The following is a 15,750-nucleotide window of genomic DNA, read 5'->3' as shown; positions in this document are numbered from 1 at the left end:
ATGACATAGTGTTGCCATATCAGCACAATAGGCAACCGGCTAGTAGTCAATATCTGTTCAAACCTAACAACTTGCCAGGACCTCTACTTAGATGCTTTCACATACTATGAGAGCAGCTACATTCAGTCACTCGGCTGTCACCATAACAGATGACATTGTATAAGATATCTGTCCAATTTTATATGATTAATATGATTAGTCATGGACTTAGTTTACTTCTGTAAAGCTCAAAGTTTGATTTTTTTTATGGTTCTGGAACAATTTGCCATCATGAGTGGGCTTTAAAAACCACCAGCTCTGCATTAGCTGAATTCAGCAACTTTTAGAACAACACACACTCCTTAAACCACAATAGTTGAGTTGCGCTTGAGTCAGTTATTTCTCCTCAAACAAGAATGTTTCTGCTCTGGATGGTTTCTACATTTCTTACTGCACATTAACTCATAGGGCAAATGTTGCAAATATTGTGTCTGTGTTCTTAGTCAAACTGTCTGATTAAAGTAGGCTATAGTGTGTTTTTTGGATGAAATGAGAAGTCATTTCTATTTGGCAAGTTAGGTCAAACTTTAATGATCTGACTCAACTTCTCTGATTTTCACATCTTTGTCACCACAACTATCATCATCATCATCATCATTAATAATAACAATAACACATCTGGTCTCACTAATGCAGAGCTCTTACTGACTGGGCACACTCTCCATTGGCACACAGCACAGTAATACCAGTGGCTCTCTCAGCAGTCCCTGCAGTGTGGACTCTGTCCTGCCATGGGAACGGACAGTTATTTGCTTTAATTTGCAACAGAAAAGCATGTGGTGTATAGCGACTGTTGGGGAATGTTCTATTTGGTCTTCCCCTGGCCTGTTTAAGTGATAAAAGTGTCATTATTTAGCCTCTGAAGCAGAAGGGGAGAGTGCAAATAAGACTGTATGACCCTCTGTCAAGAGCCTCCGTTCTTCAGAAGCTCATTAAGGGCCTCCAAGAGGACAGCGCATCAATTGGAAGGTCCCCCCAGCTTCCTCTCGGCCTTTTTAAACCTCACTCCTCGGATTCAGCCCACTCATCGGCCGACTAACGTTAGAAATTGACTCATTTTAGAGCTATAGTGGGCATGAAAGATGTCGCGCTGTGAGCAGGCATAGACGACTTATTAAAACAGCAGGAAAGGGCCTTGGACTTGAGCCAAATAGGATCTCACCCTGTTGTGCTCTGACCGGATTTGGAGACGTTTGGATGTACTTGTTGAGATGCTCTCCTGCCTCGGTCTCTGTGTCTGGTGAATGATTTCAGCCAGTCCTGGAAGCTTTGATTGGCGTCGGTTTAAGCGCTTGGCTGAATAGCAGACATATAAAAGTGACATATTTTCTGTGAGGGCGTCTTTTGGGATTGAATGTGGAGATGCAAGGTCGCTTAGTGGACTCCACGTTAATACATTTTGTCAATGACATGAGCCTGATGGAGTTTCCGCAAAAGTGCACTTTGGAATCAAAACAGCAGGTGGATAATGACTCATCCAGTCCGAACAACCAGATGCGGCTGAACGACGTGCCGTGGAGCAGGGAGCTGGAAAACGGCGTGTGCACCGAGCATCTGGTGATGGGTGCGCCGAGGTACTATAGCCGCGGGGCACATGGGCATCCCAGCAAGTCTAAACGGAGGAGGATCATCAACGTGGTCCAAAGGCAGGCGGCCAATGTGCGGGAAAGGAAGCGGATGTTTAGCCTGAATGAGGCGTTTGATGAACTTAGGAGGAAAGTTCCCACATTCGCCTACGAGAAGAGACTGTCCCGCATCGACACACTCCGTCTGGCCATCGTCTACATTTCATTCATGACGGACCTGCTGGAGCAAAATAGTCAAAACAGCCCAGTATGAACTTCTACATTGATTGGACTGGGTTGCCTTGATGACAAAGACACCGAAATGCTTGAACAAATTAATATCGTCTTAATTCAGACTGTGATATGGGATTTCTTAGATTCGTAGAACTAGACAACAGAAAAAATTTGAAACTATTCAGACTTTTAAACCCCCCTTTCGCTCAGAAAAGCATTGCAGTGACAGCTTAATATAAGTTTGCCTTAAATTATTACACTTGATCTAAACAAGCCGAGAGAACTCCCCTTCAAATATTCCACTTAATATATGTGCCTTTTTGTTGCTTTAAAATAAATTCGTATGCTATGATAATTCATGTTCTTTTCTGTGCATCAAAGAAAACAACGGGTAATGTATAGGGCAATAATGTCGATTAATGCCCTTTATGTGCCTTTATTTTGTAGTATAAGAACACTGCATCTATTTTTTAAGAAATCTACATTTTTAAACATCTAATATAACTTTCAATAGAAGATATAGCCTATAGGAAATGTGATGACGTTTCCAAGACTTCAGGTGTGTTGTTTCAGGACCTTGGAGAGCGATCCCGTTGAACAGGTGAGGCTGAGAACAGGTCAGCTTTATGTTTCCCTTAAAAGAAGAGAAGGGATGAGAACGAACAAGAAAGATTTATACAGTGGGCCTTAAACGTCTCATCTACTGTGTCCCCTACAAATAAATGAAGATACAGCGGATCTGAATTGTGAATTCAGGCACTGCATGACGCTGGATATTATCTTTGCCACTGATGTGTAAATTGAGTCAGAGATATGAGGAAAGGGGTGACACAAGCTCCGTAGAGGTAGTGACAGACCCGAGATGTTTAGTGGGGATTCAGGCCCGAAAGGTGCCTGGGGTTGGCCCAGACTGAGCCTGCTGTGACCCTCCTCGTGTGCCATCCTCCCAAATCAAAGTTGAGGCCTTCCTCCACAGACCACCTCCAAAAGGTGCCACATCATGTTTCATCCACACGTAGATGTATCTACTGGGTTTTGACTTTATATTGTGTTAGTCCCCAGAGCTGGGTGGTTATGTGTGAGTGTTTGGAGTATCTCTCTCTCTCTATCTCTCTCTCTCTCGCTCGTCCATCTTTATCACCTCCAGTGTTTGCATTGCGCTCCTGCAGTACACCGCCTTTAGCGACCCCGCTGTGAGCACGGATCCGCCCTGAGAGCTCCCTGGGACGGCTTGTCTTTTAAACCTGAGCCGCGGTGTCCAGATCCCTGCGGGAGTCAGACCTATTTAAGCGCATACCTCAACGCGGGGCCGCTGACGGGAAAATAAACACCACGGTCTGCTTACGAGCGCAGACCTCCTGTTGTGACAACCTCCTGTGTTTCAGTAGGACTGATATTTTTCAACGCCACCACTGCTCCCATCACAGGCAGCATCTAGACCTAACAAGGAGATTGAGGCCTGCAACAGACTTGTAGAGGATTTTTTGTTTTGTTCTCAGTTTCTTTGATTGATTTGCAATAAGAAAGGAAGTAAAAGGAAGTCCATGCGCATTGACGCACGGTAACAACTTAAAATGGGTCTCGAAATAAAACAAAAGTGAGTAAATATGAAGGTTATACACTTTAAACATAGGTGACGATTGTTATGTTTAATTAATAATGAATTAAAGAGTGAGAGATTGGGGGGAGACATAACTTGGGGTGGGGAAGGGAGAAAAAATGTATCCCTAAAGGCGGGACAGTTACTGTCCTTGCACAAACTACACCTATGATTCAATAACACCGCGCCCCAACTGCACCCCCCTTCACAATCTTGTGCAGAGGAGCCTGTGTGTCTTAAACACCATTCCTGATATTATAGCTAGAACTCTCCCATTCCTGCAGTATTATGTTACACCCCTCCTCACCCAATCACAGCGCTCCCCAAAATCCTCCTGCCCGCTATAAGAGCCCCGGTCGTCCCAGTCTTGGCAGATACCTCTCCCTCTCTGTGGCGCACGAGATTTACCGTTATACAAGCTCACACCTCCACTGCAGGCCACACGTCTTATTACCTGTCGTGTTTGTTGATGTTGTAACCAGTTCAGTGGGTTAGTGTCAGGGGTTATTACGGTCCAATAGACCAAAGAAAAGTTTTGGAAGAGACGATGCGGGAAGAGGACTCCTCCCCAATGGACAGTGCGGGGAACAGTGAGGAGGAGACCGACCGTCAGCTGCCGCGGAGAGGCGCGAGGAAGCGGAGGGCGACGCGGAAGAGCGCTTATGATGATGAGGAGGGAGACACTGAGAGCCCGAGTCCCGAGAAGAAGAAATGCAGAAAGAGTTGTGACGGCGGAGGCGGCAGCGCAGGGAGCGTCGGCAGTGAAGGCAGCAGCAGCCCCGAGCCCTCCTTCGACGACCTACAGACTCAGCGCGTGATGGCCAACATCCGCGAGCGGCAACGGACACAGTCCCTCAACGAGGCTTTCACGTCGTTGCGTAAGATCATTCCCACCCTCCCATCGGACAAACTCAGTAAGATCCAGACTCTGAAGCTCGCGGCCCGGTACATCGACTTCCTGTGCCAAGTTCTCCAGAGCGACGAGCTGGACGCGCGAGGGACCAGCTGCAGCTACGTGGCGCACGAGCGCCTGAGCTACGCGTTCTCGGTCTGGAGGATGGGTGGCGCGTGGTCCCTGTCTACTACGTCCCACTAGCAGGGCTGCTGTGGATGGTGCAGCACGGTAAGCTGAGCGCCTTTTCACTTTTCATCCTACAGTGTGCCAAAAAGTTCCCATGCGTATTTTACGCACTGACACCAGATAAAAACAAAAGCAATATGCTTATAATATTCCAATGCGGATGCTTTTGGTGCATTATTTGTATGGCATGCTCCTAAAACAGCTCTCAAATTCACAAAAAAGTTTGTTTTATTTAGTCGTGGTGCAGATACCTGTAGATTGCACAAACACATCTTCACCATCCACCTGAAAATGTAAAATTCCCACACCATGCTGAGAAGCTATTGCTCATAAGGGGGGTATGCATTTTTTTCTGAAAATATAGATTTGCATTTATGTTGCTTACACACAACAACCAGGTTTAGTGTGTGCAAATATGCAAATGCATCAAACTGAGTCCTACAAATGATACATTTCTGTGTATTGGATGTTTTTCTTAATCAAAATAATATTTCTTTCACAGATTGCCCAGTCTGAAGAACCAGTGGACCAGGCTGAAACTTCAGATAGACTGAAACAAAAAGGCCAAACACAGCTGAGGCCCAGCCTCTGTGCTTCAGGCCTCTGAGGAGAGCGGGCTTTTCATATTTCCCATTGCATGGACTGTAATGTTTGCAAGGGAGCACTTAGGACAGACAGGACGGATATGAAGAAAGAAAGACCACTGCGACTATGAATGTTTGTAAAAACAATATGAGCTCTGAGGAGCCGCTCTGTTTTGAAACAAGAGAGAAAAATGACAATTCATTCCACATTCCCTGTGACAGTGTTTCACAGCAAATGAAGTATTTTGTATTTATTTTTCTACACATGTTTGAAATTCCTTCTCCCCCACACTCAAATAAAAGTTATTTATTTTTGGGATATCTCAGAATGCTGAATGGATCTGGAGTCTGCACATTTTGAGTTTTGTAAATATTTGGCAACATCTTCAATTAAAAAAAAAAAAAAATCAAAGTATCATTCCTACTTCTCAGTTGTCTGGATATTCATTATAGACTTGGGATCAAGCTCCATAACAAGAGGCTGGACATTAAAACAACAAACGGGTCAATTTCAACTGAAGCGTGACACAAAAATTCTTTTAAATACATGAAACATTTCCCATAGTCTCAGCAGTCTGGGCCTATGTAGAGAGTTTATTTTCACTGGTTGTTGCTGAATCTCCAGTTAACTAAACCACAGTGGAGGGGGCAAAAGAAAACATCTCATACCCAAGGCTTATTCTGTAGTGATTTCTTGAGCTCAGGGATCTGGGAAAGCCATAATTAGCCGGTGGTCTGTTTGAACTGGGTGAATGTGGAGCAGTGGGAGACATGCATGATATTCCCAGATGTCCTCCGAGCCACAGGTCAGAATGGGAGTCTTCTGCAGGTGCTACAGCAACTATACCCCAAGAGCTCAGAGAGATAAAATGGGTGGATATGGCTCATAATGCAAACTGAATAGCCTGTATGATTACACATACCTGTAATTTTAATAAAAAAGAAGGAGTTTTTCACATAGGAACACCATGAATCATAGAAGTTATAATACCACAGGGAGGACAAAATATGTGTATTTTTAACACATTGTACAGATAACATTGCACTGAAATTGTGCCACAAATTCAATCCTCTTCTTATTAGAGGACTGCAACCCATGCACCCTTCCTACCAAACCATATACCTGCCATATATCTATAAAAATACCTTTACTTGCTGAAAGCCAAAAGTATCCTTCCTTTAAATGTCTCATAACAAATACTTTAAGACTTCACAGTATAGGCTATAGGCTATTACAGGAGTACTAAAGTAGTATCAGTTGGATATATCATAGATGAAAGATACAACACCTCATAGTTTCAAATCTCTCCATAGGGTTGCTGAGGGATGATTATTAGAGCATTATTGTGTTTTTGCATCACGGGTTGCGTGCGGAAGGTAAAGCCATCAGCTCTGACCCGAGGCTCCCCTCCTGCCACTTGGGGGAATCGATTCCCACCCTCAGATCACCGTGGCCGTGTTATCTTAAACTTGAGGCTGTTGCTCTGACATGGAGGAATGTCACCTCTGAGGCTTCAAGACACACACACACACACACACACACACACATACACACACATTTATAGGTTATACACACATGGAGAGAGATTTCTCACGCCTACCAAACAGGGAAATACATTCCACAGAGAGAGAGCAGGGGGGAGAGGGCTCCTGCAGCTCAGCTCCTGCCCCCCTCTTTGATGTTTGAAGGTAATGGGATGACCGCTTGTTATCAGTGTGAAGGCATCTGGCTCTCTGGATTTAAGTGTGCTATGATAGACTCTTTGATGACTGACACACACTCTCTCCCGCTCATTAATCACAGTTTATATCTCCACACTTTGCAGTCCTTAAACTCATCCAGAAGTCAAAGGTGCAGGCCTGTGTGTGTTTTAATAATGCCAGGGGTTGTAAATCTTGGTAGAAATGGATTTCTCATTCCTCGACAGACGTTGCAGTTTGTTTGGTTGTTTAAACACCCAAGTAGACCTACCTGTCTTTTACCTCTCCTTTTTTACTTAATTCAGCTTTATGTCTCCCTCACTTACATCTCTTTCTCTGAAGTACCCCATTATGGGGTAACAAGAGCTGGTTTACATTAACCCTCAACACCACAAGAAGACAGGGGGTAGAGGAAGTTGGACTGACACACACACAGGCAGAAAGAGAGACTAGATTTGCAAGTCTGGTTCCCATTAGAGCTAATTATCTGTGTTTCATCTCAACCTGAGGCAGTTAGTATATGTGTGTTGCTCTGCTGCTTTTGACTCATGGATCTCAAATTAAGACGATCATACCTGAGGATATTCTCTGCTTTGCAGTGACCCCCGTCACCACTCATTAGACTCAAATACCTTATAGGAGTCATTTAATCTGGTTGGTGTATACAAACAATGCACAAACATACATAAAACTATTTTGTCCAGCTGACCAGTCCAAAAATTCCTTAAAATTATTATCGTTTCATATTTACTGTATATTAATTATGACAGACATGCAGCGTTTTGAGGACAAACTAACTCTTCATATGTCATTTTAAAACAGCCAATTTTACACATTATTGAAAGCTTGTTTAAAAAAAAATTGCAGCTCCAGAGGGACCTCTGCAAAGAAAAAATAACCCAGATGACATCATCATGGTTATTTTTTTCATTTTTTGGACTTGACTCATTTCTTAACAGTAAGCCTACATTAAAAACTGCATGATGTGGGTGGTGTGAAAGAAGTGGACAATTGGGAGGCAGAGAAATCTAATGAAAGATGCTACAGAGCTGCATTATGGAAACTGTAGGACCCAGCTCATGTTAGGGACTAAAAGTCAGGATATAACGGACTCTGCTCTTTTCTTCAAAAAGTGCTTATTTCGTGACATGTCTGAATGTGTTTGATCCTGACAAAGAGCTTTTTGGGGCTCCAAACATACAAACATAGTACATCTTGTGTTGCAAGTCATTTACAAGAGATAGCATTGCTCTATTGAGTCAGGGGCTTTGTTAAAGCAAGCAGGAAAGTGAGTGACAGAAAGGAAGTTGGGGCAAAAACTTACTCACTAGCATAATGAGCACTCACACCCACACATTCCCTGAGGACGGTGCCAACTGCACCCATTATTACTGACCTCTGACCTCTCAATCTGACCCTGTCCCCAGACTACAGTGACCCCCAGCTGGACCACGAGCCACCGCATTCACCTCTACAAAGTACCCACTCAGTTCACTAACTATGGGTAGAGCAGCGCATAAAGATCGGAGGAGTGAGCTTGAAAATGGAGGACACGACAAACAAGTAAGAAAAAGAGTAAGAAAAGGAGGCAGGAGAAAGAGAGTGAACTTATACGAATCCTCTCAGCTCTCCCGCCTCGGGGCTGTTTATCTTGCAGATTGAGTTAAGCACAAGCCCCTTATAACTCTCCACATACCAGACAATATCACAGTGACCCCCGCTTTACGAATACAAACATACGCACTTTATCAAAGACCAGCATGGCTCATTCAAACACATAGGCTCTTTCTCCTAACTTAATTTACCCCGTACCCATACAAAGTTCCTTTATTGGATTTGTGCTGTTTGAATGTCTAATTCTGGTTTAAAATTGGGAACTTTAGGGGGGGTGCATTGATGGAGATTGGAGGGGTTTACTCCATGTTTACCTTATGAAACCACACTGGTCTTATCACACATAGATGGGCCATCAGTATGGAAAAGCCCTGAGGTCATACACAACACAGTGTGTGTTGTACTGAGAGAGAGGGCATTGTTTGACTCAACATAGGTCCATTCACAATGATGGATGCGTGGTTTTCAATGGGGAAGTGTATGTTTACTTGTTGTGTTAATAGTAGAGAAGATTGCCTCAACTCTGCACAGAGATTAATAGCACACACACACACACACACACACACACACACACACTCAGAGTGTTGCATCATCTTGGATTATATAAAGTTTTCAAACTTTTCTGTGTTGAAAGCAATAACCGGAGAACAGTCGTAGTTTACTAGCGTTCTGAGGGCCCCTCTCATGAGCGGGTATGCATGCACACACACACACACACACACACACACACACATACACACACACACACACACACACACACACACACACACACACGCACACACACACGGGTAAAGTGAGGGATGACTTGGCAGTGAGAGTGACTCCGGCCTCAGTGTTGGTCTATGGGGAGCTGTGCTCGGAGAGAAATCGACGTTGAAATCTGCAGCCTTCCCTCTGGTGTTCAGTGTAGGGTGGTCTCTTTCTCTCTCTCTCTCTCTCTCTCTCTGTCTATCTTTTTTCTCCACTTTCTTTATTCCTCCCTCCTCAGTACTTCTCTCATTACTCTGAGGTGGTCTGTTTCTGTCTTTTCACCTCGCTCTTTCCTCCCTCTTTTCCACCCCATATCTCCCCACCTCTTCATCTCTCCTTTTACTATCGTATAATCTCCTTCGGTCTGTTTAATATTTCTCCTCTGTCATTTCCTCTTCTTCCTCAGACTCCCTCCCTTTCTCAACCTTTTTGTTTACCTCCACACACAAATACAATAACACTCATCATGCCTCACTATGTGCTCACTGCTATTCACAAAAAACGTGTGTGCAGCACTGGAGAGTATGAGTGTATGTCAAGAAGAAAGTAAAACCCTGTAAAGACAAAGAGAAAGATGCCAGGACTGTAAGAAAACAAAGTCTTGCTGATGCAGTGACTATCGCCAGCCAGCATTTTTCTAGCCAGTTGTGCTCTGGATCAGTGTGTGTGTTTGTGTTTTTTCACGTAACAAATAGGTAATATTAGAGCATTGAATTTGCTTGTCTGGCTGTTGTCTCTTTGTCCTTTCTTCTCCTCCCTAGAAGGTGTTGGTTGTGTGATTTTATAAGCCTGGAATTTGGTGTCACATGAACCATTTGCATGTTTTTTTCAGGTCCTGTAAACTGGGCCTAAATGCCCCATAATTCTCTTCCCCCGGCTGCTTGGTGATGGCTAGCGCCAACTTTCAAAGTCACACACCCACACATACACACATACCTACAGACACACTGGAGTCATGGCACTCATCTAACAGGAAAAGTGTAAAGTAACACTACCTTTTTTTTTTTTTTTAAAGTGGCAAAGGTCTTTTTGGGACCAAAAGCACATATAAATGCAAAGGAAGAAGTGTGTTTCCAGCAAACTAGTCTCAAGAAATGATAGCATTGTAAAAAGCCAGGCGCCTGGATTACAACAGGGCAGAGGGGTGTGTGTGTGTGTGTCAGCACATGCATGTGGGAGAGTTATAAATAGTTGGATCATCTGGAGTACATTAGAGGTACAGTGTTTAAGTGAACAGGTCCGCTACCTGCAGCCACAGAAACCTCAGAACAGACATTGCCAAGCCCCAAGCTGGACACACACACACACCAGAGCATGAAGAGAATAAGATACAGATCCATCAATGAAGGCCGAAATTTAGCAAAACGCTGAAACAAAGTGATTAACAGACAGTCCGGTTGAGAGAAAGTGCCTCATACAGTACAACCTAACTGTGGCTTTAAGATAAACAGAGGTTATTAGCAAAAACACCACAGGGGTATCAACTTTGCCATTAATGTCTGACATGAATTTAGAGGGAGGGGAAACATAATGTCTGAACGAGGCTGTTTAATAAGAACTGGTGATAGAGCCCACACACATGAACCACACCTATATGCACCAATGCACAAACCCACACACAAATATGGAGGTAAGGTTGTGTACTGAAATAATGCAGATTGTATTACCCAGGGTTAATAAAATACCTGCTTTATGAAACCATTCATTTATACTGTGTATCACCTGTGTGAGGGGCATTTTTACACTCACTACTCCTATATTTAAATCTCTACAGTCAATAAATTGGTTTATCTTTGGATTTTATAAAGTACGGCTTTCACTGCATCTTCTTTCCAAGTTTGCCACAAATCTGGGGCCCCCAAAATCAGGAGTTGGTCCGGGAAGTGGACCCTCCCCCCATAGCACATTTACACTCACACACACTTGAAACCTGAGCCACAGGAAGTGGCCCTGCGCAGCATCTTGTCAGGGCAGACAAATTATTCACCATTTGAAAAAATGCACCTTTTTCCCCTCTCCTATATTTATCCTCCTCCCTCCTCTGCCCTCCTTTCCCTCCTTGTCTTCTTCTCTTCATTTATTGTTTTCATTTCAGATCCTCTAGAGAGGAACAGTGAAGGAGACAAAAAAGCTCTGCTACCTGCGTTATCTCAAAATGAGCTGCATTCAGACTCAAAAGGAGCTGCTGCTGCGGTTACACAGCCCCCAAAATTCCGGGAAATATTCTCCTGCGGTGTTCCCTGAAGACCTGTGGTATTGCTGCCCACAGTATCCCCACAACGCTTTTGTGGAATTTCCTAAATGGATGAAAAGCAGGTTTATTTGAACTCTTTTGAAAAGTGAAACATAGATCTTCCTTATCTCTACATGGCTATATTATTTTACTGTATAAACCCAACTGTGAAATGGCTGAGAGGGAGAATAAAAAGGGCAATTTTGTGCTGGTTTTATGAGAATAGAATGAACAAACAATAAAACCACCCAGTTTAACATAATGTGGGTGATTAACACTGTAAAACCTATTTTCAGTGACCTCACCAGCAGTAAGTGATTCAAAACAGGAGGAGAAAAATAGATTTAAAATTGCATATAATAACATTTCATAGCTGACGAGTTAATACAGGAAGTCTTCACATAGACAAGAGAAATTGAGTTGTTTTTTCTTGGCCATCACCAACCTGAAGTGGGACCAATTTGATATAACTATACTAAAACAAACCTACTTTTAAAAACTTTTTTAACCCTAATCAACTATAAAAGCACATCATTTTACAAACTCTGATATGATGGTGCCAACTAATGATGTCTGTTGGACTGACAACACAACAGATGCACAATGCCAGCAAATTGCAAAAACAGTTCATTAGACTGTAATTACTTTTTTTGTTTCTATTATTTTTTATCCCAGCTATTGTCTTGTTAAGTAGACCTTTACATAAATCAAATGAATTTGATAGAATAATGTAAAAACTCCCTAAAAAGACAACAAATTAACTTGTCTTGCTAAGAAATTAACAATGATTGGCAATTGGTTGCATACACATTAGTTGACTTTGAAAGGCTCCACACAGTTTTACAGACTGTGTGGACATGAGTGCAGTCAATAGTTAATTAAAACTTATACATAAAAGTGCTGAATGCCAGATGTTTTTCATAGCTAAAACAAAAACTAAAAACAATTTTAAAGAGATATTTAAGAATTAAAGCCCTTCTACCTGCTGTTCTTCTTGTTACTTTTAATGCATGTTGAATAGTTTGCAACATTGTTTGGACCTCTGTGCAGTACCGTGATGTAATTGTGGGATCTGATGTCTGGTACCGAAGAGTCATGTGGCTTGTTATTCTGTCTTTGTGCAATGTCATACCAAATGTTATTCACTGAGAAATATGTTCCCCACAAGGACAGTAAACTATCCAGCTTATGTTGTGCATGTGCGACCAGACCACAGGGAGGTACGCAACACACTAGAATGACACAGTTGTTGTGCACTAGGAAGTGTCCACTCTCCTACTCCTGACAGGACTGTGACTGTGTGCATTATGCAAAGGTCAGGGGGGAGATGGTTGTATTAAGTAGAGTTTGGAAGAGCAGTGACCAAACACACTTTCCCCTCAGGCGAGTGGTTCAGGGACAATTGAGGGCATACACACTCATATTTAACCCCATGCACACACACATACTCACATACCCACAAACGGTTGATTCTGGAGTAAACTTCTTGCCCCGTTAATACCCACAGTGCCTTGGGCTACTTGGCCCACCGGCCTACCCTGGTGACCCTTGTTACGGTGGTGATTAGATATTGGGAGCCCTCATCTGCAAACATTTAGGCAGTGTCACCCCTAATATACCTTCTGTCACCCTGCCACCACCAGCTCAGGAGCAACACTCATAAACATGCAGACATCAATACATCTTGTCTCTGCTACTGCTGTCTGGTGAAAACCTTCCAACTATGATCTGTTTTTACGAGTGACACGCATACAAATAAATATCAAACTTGCACCCAAGATATCTATAAAAGGTTGACACTGTCCTCCTCGATAGGAAACAGTGGCTGTGGCCAGCCTGAATTCATTTCTCTCAGCATCATAATCCACAGTATCCATCTACAAAAGAAAATCTCTGCCAAAATATGGCTGCAGACACAGCGTTTGTTGGAACTGAGTTATTTTTCAGAACAATGTCACATTATAAAAGTAGCAAATTAAGCCCATTAAGATGATTATTTACTCTGTGTCTGTTTATCTATCTATCTACCATCAAAAGATAGATTTTAAGTATCACAGGTAAGAATCAAATACTTTATGTGTCAGAATGAAAATAAGTAACAACCAAGATATGCACTTATAAAACATATTTCCTTCATCATTAAATTACCATTGGCCATCACATTCCACCTCCTGACCTATTGAACTATGACACACAGGTCTTCCTCCTCCAGGCAAAACCACCATGGACACTATGCCTCAGGTCACTCATTGGCTTACTAAGCAGAGCAGAAGGGTACGTTACGTTTGGAAATAAATCAATCAATCAACTTCTTTAAGTGACATATCAATTTTGAATTGTTAAGTGACTCACTTGACATATGGTCATCCGGCAAATGCAAAAAGGTTCATATTATGTCTTGCACCAAAAACAGCCAAAAAGCCATGCAAAAAAAGCAACGTCTTAGTTAGTGTCCTAATGTGCTGCAAGATCAGTGATCTGCATACAGCCTCTATGGCCAAAGTCATTCAGGGCGATGAAGCAGGTACATACAGGAACTCCGAGAGAGAATACAGATATTATGGTATTATGTACATGACAGGTCAGAGTCTCAATCAAAAGACAAAAAATTAAAAAGTCAGTACAGAGAGGCCTGAGGCCTATGTAAACTAGGCAGCTGCTTAGGGCCTTGTATACCACCAGGAGAGCCACCATGATTAGGAAGGAATCGTTTAGTGGAAAGTGTGAACAGCAGGAATGAGTACAGTGAGCGAAAACTGTTTCACTGTACTTGTGGGCACCTGACTAGAGTTTTTAGACAGACTTGAAGAATGATGAATCTGCCCTCACCTGACATATAAAGCAGTATTCTATCCGAAATCTTTTATGTCTCAAGCAACCCCTGTATTGAAGCTCAGTTTAAAGGGTGGCTGTTAAAAGTATTTTTAGTATTGTACGTTTGTATTTTCTCAGTGATGAGTATTGAAGCAGCAGCTGTTCTAAATGTCTCACGACACTCGTGCAATATATTGTAATCCTCCTATCAACTGTCAGTTACTTAAGTTTCATAATGTCACTGGAAATAGCTAAATACACTGCTTCCAGAGGAGCTTTGGAGCTCCAAATAGGCCAGTGCAGCAAGAAAGAGGTGTCTGACCTATATGTGGCAATTTTCATGTTGTATCATCTTTTGGATGTCTGCTGCATTACTTTGTTTATATGTTTTAATGATCTCTATATGATCTCTATATGTGTTCTCTATTTCCCATGTTGCAATCTGCTGTCAGACATTCGGACAAATTAATGTTTTATCCTATAATTGAACTCAAATTCCTCTCAGTAGTTCATGTATGTGGCTCATAGTTGTGTCTTTAAGTTCTTCTTCGCATGGATTGCTGGATGTATGATTGGCATGCACAATGTCGTTTGAAACATTCCACTAATACTTCCTTTTAGACCATCCTCTCTCTCTATCAGGGGTTTGTTATGGATTGATAGTGACCTCTTGTGGTAAAGGTGCAACACTGCAGGTTGATGTCTGCAATCATTAAAAACACCTTAAAAAAAAAAAAAAAAACAGCCTGGATGTAGAATGAAATGAAAAGTCCTTTTTGTATTTGCTACTACATGATCTACATGACTTTGTTAATTTATTTCCTGTCAATCACCTAAACTGAATCTTGATGTATTCACAGAACTGCATGAAAAAACGCCAATTAACTTGTCACATGTCATAACAGGCTTGTAACTCATAAAGCAGAGGTATAAAGTCTACTGTCGTGACTTGCTTGTGTGTTTCTGTGACAGCCTGACAGAGAAAGAAGTAGAGAGACACAAGAAACATGAGTGTGCAGGGGAGGTCTCTTTTGTGTGCACCTGAGTGGTAGAAGAATGGGCAGCCTGGTGAATGTGCCCCGCTCCTCTGGATATAGAGAAGCCAGAGACTTTATTTGGCTTCATCCATGCTTGCTGTGTGACACAGCCACCTGGAGACAGGTATTGTGACCCAGAACAACACAGAGATCTCTTGTAGCTCACAATCTTTTTCAATCACTCCAAGACTCTTTGGCTCTGCCTCTTTGCTTCCTACTCTCTTTTTGCCAGAAAGTGTAAGGTATAGCTCAGGTTAATGAAGGTGCCACTAGGGCAATGAATTATGCACCAGGTTTGCAGGTAGGCACTAGTCAACCATGTGATCAGACTGCACTCTTTTGTCTTCTTGTGCAATTGTCTAATAATACACCTTATTTGACATAGTGTCAAGAAGCTCACCATTATGATGAAATGTGCTTTTGGTGATCAAACCTATGTTGGTGCAGATTATTCGATACATGTCAGTCATGATTGTCACTGCATTCATGCCTATAGAA

General features: G+C 42.5%; 2 protein-coding genes across 2 annotated transcripts; both read left to right on the top strand.

Moving 5' to 3' along the window:
* The first annotated feature begins 989 nt into the window (after positions 1-989).
* Positions 990-2,133, top strand: LOC104936996 (pancreas transcription factor 1 subunit alpha). Its single transcript, XM_010753112.3, has one exon. It carries the CDS (start codon positions 1,402-1,404, stop codon positions 1,876-1,878), a length of 477 nt encoding a protein of 158 aa, XP_010751414.2. The 5' UTR covers positions 990-1,401; the 3' UTR covers positions 1,879-2,133.
* A 1,577-nt stretch (positions 2,134-3,710) lies between these two features.
* Positions 3,711-5,603, top strand: twist1a (twist family bHLH transcription factor 1a). The gene is made up of 2 exons (XM_010753108.3): positions 3,711-4,561; positions 5,022-5,603. Exon 1 carries the CDS (start codon positions 3,986-3,988, stop codon positions 4,532-4,534), a length of 549 nt encoding a protein of 182 aa, XP_010751410.2. The 5' UTR covers positions 3,711-3,985; the 3' UTR covers positions 4,535-4,561; positions 5,022-5,603.
* Positions 5,604-15,750: the final 10,147 nt, after the last annotated feature.

This window comes from Larimichthys crocea, chromosome XIII (genome assembly GCF_000972845.2).
Source record: "Larimichthys crocea isolate SSNF chromosome XIII, L_crocea_2.0, whole genome shotgun sequence".
Lineage (NCBI taxonomy): Eukaryota > Metazoa > Chordata > Actinopteri > Sciaenidae > Larimichthys > Larimichthys crocea.
This window is presented reverse-complemented; position numbering and strand designations above follow the sequence as displayed.